Genomic DNA, 21,652 nt, shown 5'->3' with positions numbered 1-21,652 from the left:
GTACTCATTACGTACGGTAGTCTAGCTTCTAGACCCCATTGGCTATTCTGCTCACTGTAAAGGTGACCAAAGGTCGGTAGCCCGCTGTACTCATTACCTGGGAACTTTATTCAGCAACTCCCTAACTGCAGATCCAAGATACAAGACTATAAACTCCAGTCTACAGCAGGCCGCGTCTTGGCCAGATTTACCAAATTGTATATCTCTATTCTAGAGAGATTGCGGAATGCAGAATCGGTGAAAATAACTTCTCTGGGTCCCCTAAGCATAAAGAAATGCAACAAAAGATAAAATGAGCCTCGCTCATATAAATAGATATAAATTCACATCAAACATTAATAATTGATTTAAGTTAATTTATTCATTAATTAAAATATATAATTTTGTTCAATTTTCAAGAAATGTTAAGTTCACATTTGATGTGTTTAAATCATCTAAAATAAATATCGATTTCATCATTTCGATTCACTAACTTTTCAGTAAATTACACAATTTGTAAATAATTATGGTTCAATTTGAAATCTGTCATGCTTTTTTTTGTCAATGGAAGGTACAAAAAATCTGAAAGTTACAAGAAATATGAAAAAATATATTCTATTATACATAAGTACATTTCAATCTAATGTCATCAAAATTATCTTTCATGTTGGTGAGATTGTGAATATTCAAACGAAATAAAATCACTGCAAACCTAAAATGCTTTGCAGTTGTTTGGAAAGAAATGTCAGGGCAGAAGCCGCATATAATTATTTTTGAAAAATCATGTTTAGCTGCAATCATTTAATGATTTCCTACTTGCCAAAATGGCAAGATCATTGGTCTAGTAGAAGCACGATATCACCCATCATGCACTGGAGAGGGTATTCAACAAGTATGTTACCCTCTTTATAACATTACCCATCATGCACTGGAGAGGGTTTACAGCATGTATGTTACCCTCTTTATAAAACATCACCTATCATGCACTGGAGGGATTTTCAACAAGTATGTTACCCTCTTTATAACATTACCTATCATGCACTGGAAAGGGTTTTAAGCAAGTATGTTACCCTCTTTATAACATTACCCATCATGCACTGGCAGGGTTTTCAACAAGTATGTTACCCTCTTAATAACATTACCCATCATGCACTGGAGAGGGTTTTCAGCAAGTATATCCTCTTTATAACATTACCCATCATGCACTGGAGAGGGGTTTCAACAAGTATGTTACCCTCTTTATAATATTACCCACCATGCACTGCAGATGGTTTTCACTATGTATGTTACCCTCCTTATGATATATTACCCTCATTTATAATAGTTACATAGCTATAGTCTTTACGTGGAAACAAATGTGCAACAGCTTTTTAAAATACATGTATCACCAACTATACATTAGACAAAGTTTTTAATAACATCTACATGTCAGTGATACTATTATGCTAATGTTTCCAAAAGCACTCATCAATGACATTGTTCCACATCAATCAAACAAACAAACAAACAAAACTTGTAGCATGACTTATCAATCTACTTCTACAAAGAATATAAAACTGTACAGATGAAAAGGACGGGTTTTTCTTCAATGATATTATTGAGAATCTAACTTTGGCTTCAATGATATTGTTGAGAATCTAACTTTGCCTTCAATGATACTGTTGAGAATCTGGGTGTTGTCTTCATTGATAATGTTGAGAATCTGGCATTGTCTTCATTGATAATGTTGAGAATCTGGCATTGTCTTCATTGATAATGTTGAGAATCTGGCATTGTCTTCATTGATACTGTTGAGAATCTGGCATTGTCTTCATTGATAATGTTGAGAATCTGGCATTGTCTTCATTGATAATGTTGAGAATCTGGCATTGTCTTCATTGATAATGTTGAGAATCTATTGGTGACAGACTTCTATAGTACTCAAGCTCAGTTGCTAAGTCTTCTATATACCGACCACTAGAATTCTAAAATAAAAGTATACAAGATAATGATTATACCATGCACGAGCCAAATCGAACAAAAAATATGGAATATATACTCTGGTCGTTCTACATAACAACAATGCACATCTATGTCACAACAACACATGTCTACATCACTTGTTCTGCTGTGTTCGAAAAATTAATCAAAATGTTTAAAATTGTCATTACTTTCCCCGATTTTTCTTTGATACTACTGGCACTGGTATAATTATGTTATTCTCCAATATTTTTCTTCATTCAGCCGGAAAATGCTCGGGACCTGAGGGTTGTCAGTACTTGTCTAGCAACTCGTAGTGACAGTCCCCTTAGATCACTCATATTTTCCTTGGCAAAACGAAGAAAAATATTGGGGAATAACATCTAATTATACATAAGAAAAGTAATCAATGAAAAAAAAAATATACCAGATTCAAGTTTTCAAGTTGGCAGCTATGTTCAAATGAGAGGTTGCATGAGGGTGTGCCAGGTTTTTGAAAACAAAAGTTACAACTTTGCTCATGTGATATTAAACATGAAAATAGGTGCTTCTGTGGAACTGAGCTTTCAGCTAACTAAGACACACACAAAGTAAAAATATTGTGACGTGTTGATATAAGCTATTGAATGGACATTGGTTTTGATTGTGTTCAAATTGAGGTGGAGATCCATGATCTGGCAGTAGACAATTTTTTGGAGATTTCCAGTATTTACACTATCTTGATTACAAGGTGATTATATCCACAAAAGCACTGCTATCATCCACATGTGTAATCATCAACCAAATTGAACTACAACAGTTTCAGTTTTGTTTAGTATCACATATGTACCAGAGATTACTTACAATGTTACACTGGTATGCGCTTATACTAGTGGTATTTTCACTGCAGTGAAATACCGAAAACATTATTGCATACCTACAAGCAAATGAGGACGATCATTTGCTACACATGAAATTGCATGATTGTACTGTATGATTTTTATGATTTTTTTTTTTCGGAAATTTGAGATTTCAGATAAACATGTAATAATAACAGGACCCCTTGGCAAGTGAGTTCCAGTGTGGGTACTCAGGGGTATTTATATTCATGCTTGCAGTGTTTCCTACTGCACTTTCACTCACTATGCTCGTGCAAGTAGAGAGAACACTGCAAGCACTTATGCAAATACCCTGAGTAGGCCACACTTGCACTCACATGTCATGGGTTCTGTCATAGTATTTAAGTTTGAACTCGATACAACTTCTAGTATAGTATGTATCCGCTATCTCATGATTAAAGCTCACATGCACACTCTGCAGCAGTATGTTTCATTCATTCACTTACCATTAATCTTTCTAGTTTCTTCTCCAAAAACTTAGAATGTTCTCTTTCTGACTGTAGCTGTTTATTGAGTTGAGAGTATTGAGTGTAATCTTCCATACCAGCTGACTCCATCTGTGCTGCAATCTTCTTAGCTTGTTTTCTACTAGCCTAAAAATAACAATGTATAATGTATATTAGTTACAACTTGACATCTTGACAGATATGGTTTTCTACTGGGCAAGGCCAAAAACAAAGGTGATGGCACTCCAGGAAATATATGTATTTTCATAAACTTTGGGTTCTGGAAAGTCATTTTCGTGATTTCATATTACATAAATTCTACACTATTGCCAGTAAACACCAAATATTGAAATGCTATTTCACCTCTGTTGTTCTTGAGCACTTTGATCCACCATTGCATCATGGGACTTAGCAGACATACATATGGATTAGATGAACACTGAATATTCATTATTCCTAAGTGCTTATTACCTTCACATAGTCATGAATATTCAATATGCATCTAATAAACATGCATAACTGCTATTATCCCATGAGGAAATAATGAACCAGTGTGAGATGAAATAGTTTCAATTCAATGTTTCTTGCCAATTGTACAAAATTTATGTGATGTGAAGTCATGAAATGACTTTCCATATGAAAATACATCTATTTCCTGGAATGGAATTCCCCTTTGATGTAGATCACAACTTTACTTGCCAGGTTTGGGATGAGCTAATTTGAAGATATCAACTTTAAATTTAGTCACACATTACTTCAGGATCTACACATCTTATTAAAAAAGTTTTCGGTGATTTTCATTGTCAACGAATATCACTAAATTGTAGTCTACCATTTTACAAACAAAGTCCACTCACTCTTATCATATCCCTGGCTTTCTGTGCAGTCTCTTCTGCTTTCAGTTTCTCATCCATCAGTTGTTGTTGCGTTTCCATGGTAGCTTTCTCTAGAGCTGCGTGGCTTCTCTTGGATCTGACCAACTCAGTTTGAAGATTTTCAAACCTGTTCTTGAACCAGTCATGGGCTTCTTGAAGATTCTGGGAGACCTAGGGGGTCAATAAATATATGTAAACAAGCACAAATAGAAGGTTGATGATTTGATTTACAGAAACCATCCAATATTCTTCTTTATAGGGGAATACTATTCCAGGAAATACAGCCATTTCCATAAATTATGAGTTCTGGAGAGTCATTTCATGATTTTACATAAACTACATTACATGCAATTTTAGAGATATACCAAGGTGAACTTTTGTCTCCATTGTGGACAACTTTGCCTCATGGGAGTCAGCAGAAATGCCTATGCAATGGTTGAGCAATGAATATTCATGACCATGTAATGGTTGAACAATGAATATTCATGACTATGCAGTGGTTGAGCAATGAATATTCATGATATTTTCACTGAAGGTAATAAATACTTTGGAGTTACTTGCAAAAATTCTTGCCAGATGAAAAAAAACAACCTTGTAGATCAATTTGAATTAAATAATATTAACATGAAATAAAACTGTACATTCATTCAAAATACTACAAATAAATGGCTAAATATTTTAATGACGTCAAAAAATACAAAAACTAGTAATGAGCTGGGAAAAGAATTATACTTTTGGCCTGTACGGCTAACCATAGATGACTGTCATATGATATATAGCGTGCCCTCTTATATTAAACTTCACTATGTCAGAAGTGATTGGCTGATGAATGTCACATGATATAAAACAGCGCCCTCTATAGGCTAAAACTTCACTATGTCAAAAGTGATTGGATAATGAATGTCAAGGGTTCTCTTTTTACCTGTACTGATTCGTTATTTGCTTCAACTAATTTCTCTTCCGCTTGGTTTCTTAAATCTTCAATAACGTCGGTTCTTTTCTGTAAAGTCTTGTATTTTCTGTATATATCTTCTTTTTTAGACTTCTCCCTCTCTATCAGTTTTTCCTGTTTCCTGTACGGATGGAAAGAAAACATATAGAATAAGTCAATTAGTTTTACAGTGGAGACATTTCTGGGATATGAACGTTGTTTGTAAAGGTTGGTGTAACAAAAAGGTATGTGTCGTTGTTCAACTACTGAGTGTAGAGTTTCCAGACCAGTACCAGTCCCCTGGCAGATTATTTTCAAGTCATAATCTTCAAAAGCTTTGGGTTTGGGTTCGTATTCACTTCTATGTGTTTTAAAAGAGATGGTTGTCCTAAACATTTTTTTAAAATTGTCCCAGTTTCTACCGTAGTTCGCCTGACTGTTTCGTAATCACCTATGATATTATTTCACACAAAAAAGAACAAAGTTGTGTGTTTTTTCAGAAAAAAAAAAATATTCAACTGAAGAATCAAAAAAGCACACAGACTTAAGCAAGTCTAGTTTGAACCAAATCAGTGACCTAAAGTTGTATATGTGCAAGTGTAAAGAAATATATTTTTCAGAATTTGGGTTTGGAGGGAAGTGTCTGTAACATTGTATACTTTCATACATCTTTCATCTTTCAATATCACTTCAACAGGTTGTTCAAAAACAAAAACTTTCATCCACCCAAAAATCTGACGACAACACTACATGACTAGTCTGTAAGATACAACATGTGATGCACACCTATCTGCCAGCACTTGGCAGTCACACCAAACATGTCTCAGAGAAAAACAAATGCAAATGATATCTGAATAAATTGAATGGTTCGACATCCAACATACCTGCATTTCTCTGTCAAATCTTGCTGTGCTTGAGATAGTGTTTTTAGTTCAGATTGAAGACTTGATATTTGTGAGACAAAGGAACTGATTGTTTTGGATTGCTGACCATTCTTCAACATATACTCATTCTTTACTTTCTCCAATTCTGCTAGTTCAGAACTTATTGCCTATAATGCAAAGAAAGGAGAAGATGGTAAGAAAGTGAGCCTGCTGTCATATAGTGACGTAGATAATAGCCAGTTACCACCACCACCCACCCCCATCCCCACCCCCACAAATCACTATATCAATGTATTACTATTATACTACTTATAGATAAAATAGAGTTATCATTTAGTGTGCCCTCTAAGCCAATTTCATGCACCACTGACACACAATTTCTTGTAACCCATCAAAATTCTCTTACTATGTGGTGACTCACAAGAAATGACGATTGTTATCATTTTAACTCACAACAACACAATTTGGCTATCGTTAGAGGGCACACTGCTCTCATTGACATATGCAATATATGATAATATTTTTACAATTTTCATTGAAGATATTGTTGGTTGTCTAATTGAAAAAATAATACCCCATTATAGCTAGGACAGGTTTATACAGACTACACAGCATTATACACTGTAAGATATCTCATGCTGTTCTGCTTTCACCGGCCGCGGGAGGGGTTGATTGATGTGTGAGGGTGCCCGTCACGGTGTGCTTTAGACTAACAGCATTATTCTCACCTTGAGTTTTTCACCCATATCTTCGTTACTTTTCTTGTTTTTCTGATAATGTTCAAGTTGTGCTTTCATGCTTCTTATTCTTTCTTTGTATCTGTTACTTTGTTGTTCTACATCAACGACTTTATGTCTGAGTTCAGTATTGGCTTTAGACAGATCGGACACTTTGCTGACTGTGTCATCGTAGTTCTTTCTTAACTGAAATGAAATGAAGGTGAAAAAGAGTTAATGAAGAACTATAAGACCTGGTGATGCTTTGTAAACGGGACAGAATTTGAACGCCTAAAAACAGAGTTGAGCTTGTTGAGACGATTCCTTATTAACCTTCTTACTGAACTTTGATTAAATAGAGGAAAAAAGATTTAGTGAAAAACTACAAGATATCCTGATGTTCTGTGAATGGTTAGTTACAGCCCATTTCATATTAGCGTTCACTGAGTATCTTTAATACAACCACACAGAAACCAATAAGAAACTGCATATTCTACACTTTAAGATAGCAAGATTGCAATTTCTTGCTACATTTTGTCAAATTGATAAACAAGCGGACACCAATGTTTATGAGTTATTTGTAGGAATACTGATTTTACAGACGAAGCATACTTCATACATAGACATAAAAAGTACCACTTTACCTCATTAAGTTCTCTTTGCATTCGTTTCCTAGATGAATCCATATCACTTTTAGTCTGTGTTCTCAGATTATTCAGTTTTTCTTGGTATGTGTTCAGTTGTTGGTCAGATTGCAGTCTTTCTTGCTCTCTGATGAAATAAAGAAAATATACACATGTATTCATAAAGTATGGGGTAGGGGGTGTTAAGGTGGGAAGAGGTGATAAATTAATCCTTTTGTCATTCAACAAAATTGATGATTATTAGTATTCAACATGGCATTTAATATCACAATGAATGTTGAGAAGAATTAAAGTTTCATATCCATTATTTTAATTTGCTCCTAAGTTTTATGTTTTAGGAGCATTTTGCTCCCAAAATTTAAAATTCTGAAGCAAAATGATCCTAAAAATTCTTGCTGAAAGAGTTAACTTCCTAAGCTGTATGCACCCAAAGAAAAGGACGTCTGGCAGTAAGGTATTTGACAATGCATGTATTTGGCAAATAACATAATTATACACAATGCAATTGCCTTCAATGGCTCGAAATTTATTGGCACCTGTCTGTTCATTACCGTCCGTGCATATGTTTTGCATCGTAAATTTGATCACAATTATGCATAAATTATTTTACCTTTGGTCTTTCATCTTTCGTAGGTGATAATCTTTCTGTTGTACTTCATGTTGTAGTTTTTCTACACTGATTTGTAATCTAGTGTTTGATTGTAGAACTTCTTCCAATGACTCGGCCATCTTGATGCTGTCAGCTTTGGCTTTCTCTAATGCATGCCTCAATGGCTCCACCTAAAAGAGTTTGAAATATGAATAGAATAAGATAGCTTCCACTGTTTAATCATATATGTACTATGTTACAACTTCACTCTTATTTTCTTCAGTGTATGTCAGTATACCTCATTTTTGGAAAAGGCACAGTTTGCTGATTTACTCAGTGTAGTACATACAGTATACCTGCAGTGTACTTATGCAGTGGTATGTCAACACTGAAGTACACTAGTGTACCACTGCTGGTGGGCTTTCAGTATCACTGACAGTACACTACCATTGGCAGTTCACTGGAAAGTGTACACTAACGTAACACTGACAAGTTTACAATATATACCAGCAGCAGTCATGAAGTGATACATTAGTGGTTTTCTACACTAGCATACAATGTACCATTGGTGGAGAGGGCAACATAACGCTAATGTACCTCCATAAATCGTGGGGGAAATTTGTGTATGTCACCGATGCCTACCTCTCTACTCTCCATTGATTCCATGTTCAGTAACTTATTCTGCAAAGAATCTATTTCTTTTTGGAGTTCTTGGACGGAATGTTGGTCACTGCGTCTAGAGTGCAAAGATATAAAGGCAAGTCAATATACATGTTTTCTTATGAGTGAGACAACATTAGAAGTAACTGAATATGAAATCATTATCCAAGCTGACCTGTCATCCCCACTGAGTGACACAATAGCAGCACACACACAGTCAGATACTAAGATAAACACAGATGTGGATGTTGAGTAAATCTGTGTGATTTCATCAAAACTTCAGTTGCTCTGTGTATGTCTTAGTACCTGACGGTGTGTATGCTTGTTTTGTGTCACTCAGTGGGGATGACTGACCAGCTTTGATGAGGATCTCTTATCCAATTACTTCTAATGTTGTCTCACTCATAAAAAGTCATGTGTGTGTCTCAGCAAAGTGTTCATACTATTTGGCAAACTGTCGTAAGTGCCAGGGGTAATGATAGTCAAGTGCTTTGCACACAGTGTGCAGTAGAGAGTAGAAAAACTAATATCATTATCAAAATTATTATCATCTATGTATACTGTTCTTACATTTGCTGACCTAATGATGCTCTCTGAACAGAGTGAAAACTAGTCAAAGAAAACATTTGAGTTGACCATTTTTGAGACATCCAGCATTTTTTCTTGGTTCTTTAGTTCAATGGTATTTTCAAGGAAGTGGTCTAGTATACATTTAAATCTTACCTGTCACTCTTCAGTACCATGACCTCACTGTCTTTTCTACCCAATTCTGTTTGTAGATTTTCTACTGTTGTTTGTAGCTGTGAATGCGATGACATTACACTTTCTAGAGTGGATGCAATCTTGGCGTTATCTTGTTTGGCATCTGACAGACTTCTCTGTAAACTATGTATCTACAAAAGATGAAAGACCAAAGTTAATTAACCAATCAAAATTGTCATACACTTTACAAAGCCTGCAGGTGCTATCTTTGCTGGGTCTGAGTGATGAAAGACCAAAGTTAATTAACCAATCAAAATTGTCATACACTTTACAAAGCCTGCAGGTGCTATCTTTGCTGGGTCTGAGTAACTCTGGGATAACCTGTGGACTGACTGGGAAAGCCTTGACTGCGCCACAGCACTCTAATATAGCATGTGCACCATAATCCTGTCATACAGTCCCAAAATAATGATTTCTGAAGACTTGTATGATTGTGTTTATAAGTGTATATGTCTGCATGAAAATAAAATCGCTGGGAGCAATTTCCAGCACCAAAAATCGCTGGGAGCAATTTCCAGCACCAAAAAAGCTTTTAAAAAAAAATAAACAAACAAAAAAGCAAAAAACTATGTACTGGAGTTGTACATATGGATTACACAAACAGAAACAGAAACTAACAATAACAGAGACACAACACACAGCAGTATCCTTTACCCAATCACATTGAACAGTAGTAAAGCATTGCTAATCTTTTATCAACAGTACTCTACAAACAGGCCTATGCTGAGAAAATTGCACAATGTCATGTAATTTATGATGTTAATGGCTGCAATTGTTTACTATCCAACTGATATATATTCATTTGTATGGTATTAAATTGGTCTACTTCTACATCCCCACTGTGCATGCACTTTAGAAATTGTTTCTTTAGCATTTGAAGTTGTGTGTGTGTGTGTGTGTGTGTGTGTGTGTGTGTGTGTGTGTGTGTGTGTGAGTGTGAGTGTGTGTGTGTGTGTATGTATGTGTGTGTATGTATGTGTGTATGTGTGTGTGTGTATGTGTGTGTATGTATGTGTGTATGTGTGTGTGTGTATGTATGTGTGTGTGTATGTGTATGTGTGTGTGAGTGTGCGTGCGTGTGCGTGCATGTGTTGTGTATAAAAAAACATTGTCTCATGAGTGAAATGCATGATTCAAAACTGTAGTGTTATTGGATGATCAAAACTGTTATTGCATGTAAGGACATGAAAGGTATATCCTCCGACACTTCAAACCAGTCTTCAATATCGTAAAAATTGTTCTTACTTTTTGCCTTTCTCGTTCCTCTACAGCTTCAACATGACCTATAAGTCGTTGACCTTCTTTAACAGCATCATCTCTAGCTTTGATTGCCATGCTGAAATCTTTCTCTTTTCTTTCAGATTGAGACTGGATCTAACAATTCAAACAAGATGAAAATATCATTCAACAAACTCAGTTTAGTTAGTAGTACAGTTAGTTACCTAGTGGAATGTAGTTTTGAAGCAACTACGTAACTACTACCGGTACTACTATATAAATGGAGTCAATTATCACTTTCTATTCTTTGAATTACAGAGTTACAAGAAACCAATAACGGATTTTTACATCTCGCTGCAGATCTTGTGAGATATGCACATATGCCTAGCAACAACGGTTGTCAAACATGTGATCGTGGTCAAGCTTTCACCGTGGCCATGTGCGATTTACGTGTACATGTAAACATTTTGTCATGGATGGAATTTCATCCTTACAGTTATTGTTACATGTTGCTGTCAAAATTGTTCACTGCTAAATCTGACATACCTGTTTAAGTTGACTTTCAAATCTCTGGATTTGAATCTTGGCTGTTCCAAGATCACTATTAGTCTGTGTAGAGATGGGCACAGTGTCATGTGTTAGTATTAATTGTGCTGTCGTGTTGGCTGAAAGACTGTGGTATAATTAAAAACTGTTAGTAAGTGATTCAAAACTGTTATTGCATGGGGAAAAGTTTTATTGTACATGATTCAAAACTGTTATTACATGGTTCAAAACTGTTATTACATGATTCAAAACTGTTATTACATGATTCAAAACTGTTATTACATGGTTCAAAACTGTTATTACATGATTCAAAACTGTTATTGTGTTCAAGTTTGTGACTGCATGATTCAAAACTGTGGTGTTATTGGATGATTCAAAATTGTTGTACGTTTCAAATTTGTTACTACATGATTAACCGTAGTGTTATTGGATAATTTTCTCTGAAATCACGCATAATGTATGTTATGTAAAACCATGACATAACTCTCTGAGTGACCAAATATGGGATGAGTTGTCCTAATATGGTATGGAATTGCCCAAATATGGGATGATTCATGCTGTAATTGAGGCCCATACCTTAGTGAACTTGGTTTCCAAAGCTGAATTCATCTTCCTAAGTTGTACAACCTCTGTTTTGGCATTAGCTAGTGTACTTAGTTCTTCCTGTAGATGGTCCACTTTGGTTTGAAGTCGTCCTTTTTCATACGCCAGTCGATTCTTACTTTCTAGCATTTCTTTCATTGCATTATCTACTTGGCTTTGTGCTTGCTGTAGGTTGAGAAGATTTTTCTTATTTAGTTTCATTATGTATGGGAAGAGTTTTCTCAATATAGACATGAATGACTTGTGTGGAAGAACAGTATATAACTGCCCAAATATGGAATGAATTGTCCTAATATGGAATGTGGTTGCCTAAATAAGGGATTGCCTAATTTATGGGAAATGAAATGCATAATGATGCATGTGTACAGTTGCCCAAATATGGATGTGGTTGTCCAAATATGGGATGACTTGTCTTCATAAACTTCATGTGGTTATTGTAAGTACAGCTGCATGGGATGAATTGTCATAAATATGGACTTCACTTGAAATGAAGTATGGCGCATGTATGTAGTTGCTCAAATATGGGATGGAGCAACCTATTATGGTATGTGATTGACCAAATATGGGATGAGTTGTCCTAATATGGTATGTAGTTGCCCAAATATGGGATCATTCATCCTAATATAGTATATGAATATTCATATTTGAGAGTTCAAGAAAGAAACACAGCCTGGGTTTCCAAATATCAGCTCTACAGAAAGACTGCAGTGTTCTTCCTAGGATAGACTGCGAGGATGGCAGGTAATTTGCATATTAATTTACATATAAAGAACATGGCAATTTGCATATTGGTTTGCATACTAATCAGCATATAATATGCATGCCTTCAAAACTGGAACAAACTCTGACATGTTTATTTTAACACATACAATGTACACACACACACGTACATTGGAGATCAGCCATGGTAGAACACTTTTGAAGCACGGTAGAAACCTGCCAAGTATGGTAGCCTAGATGGCAAGGACGGTGTTCACTGAGCTTTCTCTATAGTGGGGAGAACACGGAGACCAATATATACAGATATATTACACAAGCTAAGTATAATGACTAACCTGCTGTTGTTCCACAGCACTCATTCTTTCCATGAGTCGAACATTTTCCTGATCCAGTTGTGCTTTTTCCTGAGTAAGGCTGGTAATGTCTAGTTTAGCCTGGGCTAATTCATCTTGTAGTTTGGTTCTTTCTTCAGACATTCCATCAACAGCTTGGTTTACCTATGATATCAAAATATGAAAACATAAATTATATATGATATGAACAAAACAGATTACAATTAGCACTTGTGTGTTCCCGCAATAGCAGGAATGGCTGGTGAAAGGATTAAAAGTAAAATTGTTTTGTAGGATGAGAACTAAAATGGTTCACCCCCCCCCCCCCCACAAAAAAAAAGAAGTTTTTTATCATACACTGAACTATTGTTCTTGACGAATACTTGCTCATCTGTTGATACCTCACATGACCACCCTCCTCCTTGATCAGATTTTTAAATTAAATTGGACACACGGCAACTTGTCAAACTAAATACCCTGACTTCTTCTCTGATATTGGTTTGATCCTGATGTCATTTCATTCACATTATTTTGTGTTTTTTATCTCACCTCTTCCAGTAAGTTTTCTTTGTCTTTCATGGCAGCTTCTTTATCTTTCTGTATAACAAGGAGTTCATCTTTAAGTTGATCTAGTGCACTTTCCAATGCGTCTCTATCCTTCTTAGATCCACTGTCTGCTTCACTCAATTTCATCTTGGTAATTTCCAACTCAGTTTGCATTTCTTGGCTAGAGAATGAAATTTCAATGTTAATATCACAACTTAATCTCACCGTGGTAATTTCCAATTCAGTTTTCAATTCTTGGCTACAGAATGAAATCTCATTGTTACAACTGCTGACATCAGTCTCAGACTGTGGACAAACTAAACCAACTTGTTACAAACAGGGAAAGTAAACAACTGAATTGGATTAATAACACTTGGCACAGCATGTTGGAAGTACAGAGACTTGAATACATTCCATCATTTCAGTTTTATGGCCACTTTACATAAGGTAGTTCAAGTTCACAAACAAATTTCCAGTTCCCCTGGCATTTCATGTACACATAAAGAGGCTATAAAACTGTTCTTATCAAACCATGGTGTGTAATGCAAGTCTCTGCTGTTCCAACATGCTGAGTCAAATGTTATTAGTCCAATTCATTTGTTAACTTTCCCTGTTTGCAACATGTTCCGTTCATCTGCGGTCTGATGTCAGCAGTTATAAGTTCAGTAGTTGTCAGAAACACATATATCCAGGTGAAGTACTATTTGTTGATAAACAGTGTGTCATGCTGAAATCAGGATTACAAGTATATATAGTTGAAGACACACTTACCATTTCTTTACAGCTGAATCTTTAGCTTCTTTGTCTTTCTTAGAACTTTCTTCAAGTGACTTCAATCTTTCTTCTATATAAACAGCAGAAGCCTTCTTCTCTGCCTGACATCAGATATGAATAAAATATATTAACCAATAGATCTAAATTTTAACATTTCTTCTAAGTTCTATGTGAACAGCAGAACTAGAAGCCTTTTTCTCTGCTTTATGTATACAAAACATTAGTCAGTTTACATATCCTTCCAGTCTTACATCAATTGTATTGGTTGTAAATTACTTTTATTTTAAGATTGTAATACATTTTTTATTTTTAAGTGCAGCCATTCCCACACTCTGAGCTAAAATTTCAACATTTCTTCTTTATGAACAGTGGAAGCTTTTTTTCAGCATAGCCAGTGTTTAGTTAATTTCTGTCTTAGTCTAAATATCCATAGATCATGATAAATATATACACCCATACAAACACAGTTATCAATAGAAATACTTACATATCAACAAAGTATAAGGATTTCAATGAATGCACTTACATATATACCAACACACAGAAGACATAAAGACAGATGCTCACACACCCACACCCCGTCACACACACACACACGCACAACACACGTGTGCACACACACACACACACACACAGACACACACACACACACACACACACACACACACACACACACACACACACACACACACACACACACACACACACACACACACACACACACACACACACTCAAAATCACTGTAGTTTACCTCAAGTGCTTTCCTATGTGTTTCAACCATTTCAGCGTTTTCACTGGAAGCTGTTTTCAATGCATCATGTACTTCTTTGTTCTCTGTTTCAAGTTGTTGGATTGTTGCCTGAGAGAATTTCAACAGTATTAACATAACATGTCAACATTATTTCAATATTTATTTGCCATAGCAAATATTTGAAAAATACTAAAAACTTCTTGAGATTGAACCCATGAGTCAGGACTGTTTGGTGTTAATGCATGCACCCCTAGCAAATGAAACATTATCTTTTTACACTTGATATGGATGCTAAAAACGATTGTGGTATATACAGAAAATGCTTTACTTTGGTGTTATGGGTTGTATGGATGCTATAAATGATTGTGGTACATACAGAAAACGTTTTACTTTTGGTGTTATGGGTTATAATTTCTTACTTGTGCTTCGTCTTTGACTTTCCTTAGCTGTTCCATTTCATTTCTCATCTCAATATTCTCTTTCTTCATAGCAGTCAATGTGGATGACATCACCTATTAATTTATACCATAGACGAGTCATTTAGAACAAAAAATATGGAATATATACTCTGGTCGTTCTATGTCCCGACAACGCGTATCTATGTAACAACAACATGTCTACATCATTGGTTCTGCTGTGCTCGAAATATGAGTTGTTTTCATTAGTAATTGTCTCCGGTTTTCCAGAAATTTCACTTATGATTTAGTCATGTGTTTCCAGTTGTTCATGTATCAAAGATTGTATGTAAAGTTAATTTTAACACAACTAACTCCAATTTGTTCTTGTTTACATATAATGTAATATCCCATAATTGATATTATGCAAATTACATTCATTTACAAAATAGACATGTGACCTTTATGTCATGACCCCTGACCTCTTACCTTGTTTTTCTCTTTTACATCTCTAAGGTCAACATCTTTGGTTTCTGTGAAAAGAAAACATAAATAGTTTTAGGGTTTTTATTCTATTTAGTACATGTGTAAGTTAAATGTTTGCTTTGTTATTTCACTGAATCATTTGAGATATATGAGTACATATCATAATGTGGCAATGGTGTTGAAGCACAACAGTACAGTTCAGGTGTTCATTTTGATGATGATGATGATGATGATGATGATGATGATGATGATGATGATGATGATGATGATTACAAGGATGATGATGATGATGATGATGATGATGATGATGATGATGGTGGTGGTGGTGGTGGTGGTGATGATGATGATGGTGATGGTGATGGTGATGAGGAGGATGATGATGATGATGATGATGATGATGATGATGATGATGATGATGATGATGATGATGATGATGATGATGATGATGATGATGACCATGGTGATGGTGGTGATGATGATGATGATGAGGATGATGAGGATGATGATGATGATGATGATGAGGATGATGAGGATGATGAGGATGATGATGATGTCATGATGATTATGATGATGATGATGATGACGACGACAACAGTGATGTTCACAATGACGACAATGACATTGATGATGATGATGATGATGACGATGACACTTATTACATTGTATGCCTTTGCAGGAACATTATCTCATTCCTGATTGCCATGAGCAAGTAAAGGCACCGGTATTTTTTCACAGGTTGTATCTACACTGTTTACTGACAAATCAAAACCAGTCACTTTCTTACCTAATTGCGTTGTAAGTTGTTTAATAGCAGATTCCATTTGTTCTCTGAGTTGATATTCTCTCTTGTTTTCGGCTTTAGCTTTGATGCCTTCTTTTCTGAGTTGTGTACAGTCTTTAGCCAATGTTTTCACCTATCACATCAAATGGGCATTATCATTGGTATGCATGAATTGTGGTCAAACACTGATCAGTACTAGAAAGGGCACACACACACACACAAAGACACACACACACACACACACACACACACACACACACACACACACACACACACACACACACACACACACACAAATACACTCATGCACACACAGCCATACACACACACACTCGTACATGTACATACATACATACATACATACATATATATATACATACATACATACATACATACACAGAAGTTGAGAACCAACATTAACCATCCCTTTGGGAGCTAAAAATTCAGAGAGTGTAACTCTCTAACTCGGTAAATGATACATTGTGTAGAACCCTGTATTCTGTCAGATACCCTAGATGGCAATACCTGGTCTCACCATCACACACTTTAGCAAGTACTTATACATGCATTTCAGATTGCAAAGTAATCTCAGGTAATTTGAGATATATTTGCTTTTACACCTACCTCAGATCGTTCACTTTCTACCACTCCTTCCATATCCTGTATTCTTTCTAATAACGTTGCATGTGATTCTTCAAGACTTGATCTGAGACTTATCTCTCTTACTAACTCTTCCCTCATCTAGGAAACAAACAGACACAGAGTACACAAACAGACACAGAGTACGGTAAGCTTATATTTGTAGGCTTACATTGAGTAGCACTTTCTTTTCGTGGCTTCAAAGTGGTTCAGCGACATATACATATTTCATCTGTAGAATTTTTCATCACAAGTTAAGCAAAACAAAAACAGACAAGAAATGTATGGAATAGAATCCATTCATTGCAGGTAATACAAATCGGGGTTATGCTAGGGAGTCTAACCCAATACCTAACCCTAGTCTTAACTCCCTAGGTTGCATACAAATGTGTATTTGGTATATGGTCGATCCACTTCATTATTCTTACCACAGCTATTTCCAAATCCCATACTGATACAGGACAAGTTCTGTCATACCCAATCTTCTCACCTTCATCAATCTACTTGTATGTCCTATTCTGGATTACATTATAGATATAGGGGTACGTACAGACTGCAAAAATAATTCTTGCACTCTCAAAGTTCAGGATGAACAGCATGTAACACTTACCTCTTGTAGTCTCTTGTTTAGTTTCTGCTTAGTAGACTTCATCTCTTCAAATTTTGCAGCTAAATCAGTCTACACAGAAAAATAAGGAAAAGGGAAATCTTTCACAGGTTTTAAAGGTTGGTAAAATAACATGACAATTTTAGAACAAGTAAACTTACATAACTTACAGTATACATCTCAGTTACTGTGTCATGACACCATCAAGTTACAGTGCATAGTTTACATAATTAAGGCCACTGAGAGGACGTATACATGTACTGTTTTAGGTTTTCCTATTTTGAGTGCCAAGTGGTACCAACATTGTGTTGAACTATGCAGGGAGAACCCTACATGTACATCACGTAAACCTCTGCTGGTTTCTACCCAGCCAAAGTACAAGACACAAGAGATAACTAATAATATACTTTATAAGCCCTCTCAAAATTTTAATTGTGAGAATTCAACATAATGTTAGAAAAAACATGTGATATTTGTTCAATTTCAAAGATGCCACAAAACAACCTACAGGTATACCATTTTTTTTTCAAAGGAGAACGACGGCAAGGCTGAATTTCTCTTAGCTGCATTTCATTCTGTATTACAGAGGACCAGAACGCCATTTTTACCAATTCTGCATCGTGCATCTTCTATACGATATATACAAAATTGGGAAACTGACTTACAAGTGTCCTGCTGTACATGGGGGGGGGGGGGGGGGGGTCCTCACAGTATTATCAGAAATAAGTTAGGACTTAAAGGGCTTCAAAGCTCTTGAAGTACATGTAATAGTGTCAGTATTGTTTGGGCAGGGGTTAAAGAGATTTAGACTGCCTATACTTGGTGTATTTCCCATGAACTCACCTTTGCTGCTGTGGCAACTTCCAAAGCAGACGTAACTCTTCTAACATCTTCTTCCAAACCATTCCTTTCATCCATCGTTTCCTTCAGTTCTTTCCTAGCCCTTGCCAACTCTCTATTGAGTTTCTTTGTATCCCTATCATACGCCTCTGTTGTAATTGCTAGTTTCTCACTCAAAGACTCCGTATCTCGTTTCCCTAAATCATGTTCTGCCTGCAGTGAGCACAGATTCAGTTTCATGGACTGTATTGTACTTTCGGTTTTACAAACCCTAGAAACCAGATTTTCGTAATTTTTCAGTAAAACTTCAGTGTCTGGGTTTTCAACTTGAAATGGTGCTAAAGGTGGCTGTATACCTGTGTCTTTAGTTGGGTGCTCTGCCATCGGATTGATTCCGATACCATGTAGCTGTCGTATTAAGTTTACCGTGTCCTGCTCAGCAGTGTTTAGTCTATCATGCAGCACATCCAGTGTGTGAGATGTTGTTTGTTGTGACTTAATAGTCGGTATTGGTGGTCTCAAATTATCCGTCATCTTGGAAATTTAAAACAAATTAAACGTTTTTTTCAAAGCCTGAAGAGAAAGAAAAAAGGTAATGTCAAAAACAGTTACTAACTTATAAAGGAGAAATGTTTTACACTGAAGGGAATAAGCACTTAGGAATTAATAATAGTCATTATGCATCCATAAATATACTGTTTCTACTACTCCCATCATGCACTGCCCCACAGCAAAGATACCATATAAGGCACACGATCAACTTGGTGTTTCTCTGTAAGTGTAAGTAATTGTAGGTGATGTAAAATCATGAAATGACTCTCCTGAGCCCATAGTTGATGAAAATGTCTCTATTTCTTGGAATGGTGTTCCCATTATTGATCTATTTTCAAAACCAAGTTACATTTAATGTAAAACTGGTTCATTTCAAAAATAGGACATTTCAAGATTCAAACTTCAAAAACACATAACAATTGCAGTGTTTTGCTAAAGGTGGCAAGTACTGAAATCTACCAGGGCTCCCACATCATTTTACTGGGAATCCCGAACACAGTTAGCATGATATCTATGGGAAGCAATGTCTTTTTTTAAAACCCCATACACCCTTATTGTTATCAGAGTTCCTCAACCTCAGTAAAAACACTTTATTGACAAAGCATTAATGGTTGTATAATTTTCTAATAACTGTTTGATTGAGGAAGGAGAAGAAAGGACCTGTATTCCCATACACTATTATATCAACATGTAAACTTTTGGGTATTATAAATCACTAGGCTATTTCACAATTTCACAACTTCACAACAAACACTATATTTTATCATTTCAACACACATTCTTTACATGTAAGAACCAATAATTGCAATGATAATGTAACATAAAAATACATATTTTCAACTTATGACCCAAATGGTACGACATGGCTTGAAATAGGTGTTAAAGGCCAAGGTTTCAATCCCACAGCACGTTCTCACATGTGCAACATTATACACATAATTTATCAAGGGCGCCACATGATTATTCACTCGTTCTTGACAAATTTCTTCTATGACAGTCAGCTGTTTTAACACCAAAATATTAAGCCTAATCAGAAGTGGGCTTATTAAAAACTTATTTTGAACGAATACATGTACAAGTTTAGAGTGTGTTCAGAAACTGCAAAAGAGTTCTCCACCTCTGTTAATACATGTAATTTACCTTGTTCTGGAAGAACGCAGTTGTTAGATGATTCATGAAAATGATTTTATATCGAAGTTCTCAGTAAAAGTCTGACATGAACATTCACTATATCATATATGTACATGTGTTGACAGGTGGATTTGAGTATTCATTGCACTGGGTATTATTACATGTTGATATACATTTCATGTCCATTATTCTACGGATGACAGAGATTGAAACAGACCCTATGGTATCCATAGCTTCAACTACCCTCCATACCTCTGAAACCATAGCAACCAGGTGAATATCCTATACATGTGATCCCCTTGGCACTATGCCAAGACAGATATGTTGTAACTTGTTGTTAAGTTTGTCATACTATAATAAAAGGTTGTTAAATTTCTGAGATAAACAGTTCAGAAGTTACACAAAAGATGTGAAAACAGTGGATTTACAGACAATTCACTATTTTATATACTATAATAGACCATTTTTTTCTCTCCTTAAAAGACTGTAAGGACTAAAAGACCATACTCATTATCTCACCTGCATACAACTTGAATACCATGTGCATGTACATGTACTACTAGTATAATCCAGAGGCTTTTACTACAGATGGTTATACCCTAGAATCCTGTTATGCGGTGATTTTGCTCCTGTTTTTCCCCTACCACGCCTGGCATTTTGCTATAATAATCATATATTTGAGCCTAAAATTAGATTAATTATGATTTCTTGCAGTGATGTTGAATATGGTAATTATGTTTACATTGTACAGCTCAACCTAGGTGTTGTATTAAAAGTGAGAAAATCCACACCAATGGATTCTAGGCTGGCAAGAGACTTGTCGTGGAGTCATAATCTTGAGTCAATATTTCAATCAAAGCCAAGACCTTTGCCCTTGTTTTGCAATCAACAATCACAAAACCTCTGATGCACAAATTTGCCAACAGCTCTAGTAACAACAATACTTGACGGAAAGGCAGGATTGAGATAAAAATGTAGTGAGACCACCACAACTCTTCAAGTTCCAGGTACATGGTGTACTATGGCCGAGGTCAGATACAAGAAGTGCACACAATTTTGACAGATTTTGGAAATGTGTTGAGTATATTTAGTTTACAAGCAATATATAGAGGGAACCAGTTGGTTATACTTCCATGCTATTGCTCAGAAAACATATAAGATCGCTTGCTGGGTAAAAATGATCTGGGTATCCTGGAGAAACTCTACATTGCAAGTGAAGGTCTGGCCCCAAGGGGGAATTATACATCATAATATTTACTAGTGGAGACTTGAGAAGCTTCCAGTCTGGGGAGGATGTTTTCAAGGCATTCAAATTACATTCTCCCCTTTAGTAATACATCCATGGTTAAAACTTGGAGCAGTCCACCTAGCTGTCTAGATACTACACTTCATTGTACATCTATCAAC

The 21,652-nt window shown here is 35.8% G+C and overlaps 1 protein-coding gene across 1 annotated transcript; it reads right to left on the bottom strand.

Annotated features, from left to right (window-relative positions):
* Nucleotides 1–1,734: 1,734 nt before the first annotated feature.
* On the bottom strand, nt 1,735–19,096 carry LOC144451817 (coiled-coil domain-containing protein 150-like). The gene is made up of 23 exons (XM_078142720.1): nt 18,566–19,096; nt 17,726–17,794; nt 17,101–17,217; nt 16,480–16,609; nt 15,699–15,742; nt 15,234–15,326; nt 14,815–14,922; nt 14,060–14,163; nt 13,292–13,469; nt 12,746–12,907; nt 11,664–11,855; nt 11,088–11,150; nt 10,569–10,697; nt 9,285–9,454; nt 8,544–8,637; nt 7,923–8,092; nt 7,313–7,439; nt 6,681–6,875; nt 5,953–6,119; nt 5,060–5,210; nt 4,120–4,308; nt 3,263–3,409; nt 1,735–1,943 (listed from the first exon to the last, which is right to left on the bottom strand). Exons 1-23 carry the CDS (start codon nt 19,094–19,096, stop codon nt 1,854–1,856), a joined length of 3,420 nt encoding a protein of 1,139 aa, XP_077998846.1. The 3' UTR covers nt 1,735–1,853.
* Between the last annotated feature and the right edge of the window lie 2,556 nt (nt 19,097–21,652).

Source organism: Glandiceps talaboti, chromosome 21 (genome assembly GCF_964340395.1).
Source record: "Glandiceps talaboti chromosome 21, keGlaTala1.1, whole genome shotgun sequence".
NCBI lineage: Eukaryota > Metazoa > Hemichordata > Enteropneusta > Spengelidae > Glandiceps > Glandiceps talaboti.
The sequence above is the reverse complement of the archived record's forward strand: the minus strand, read 5'-3'. Positions and strand labels throughout refer to the sequence as shown.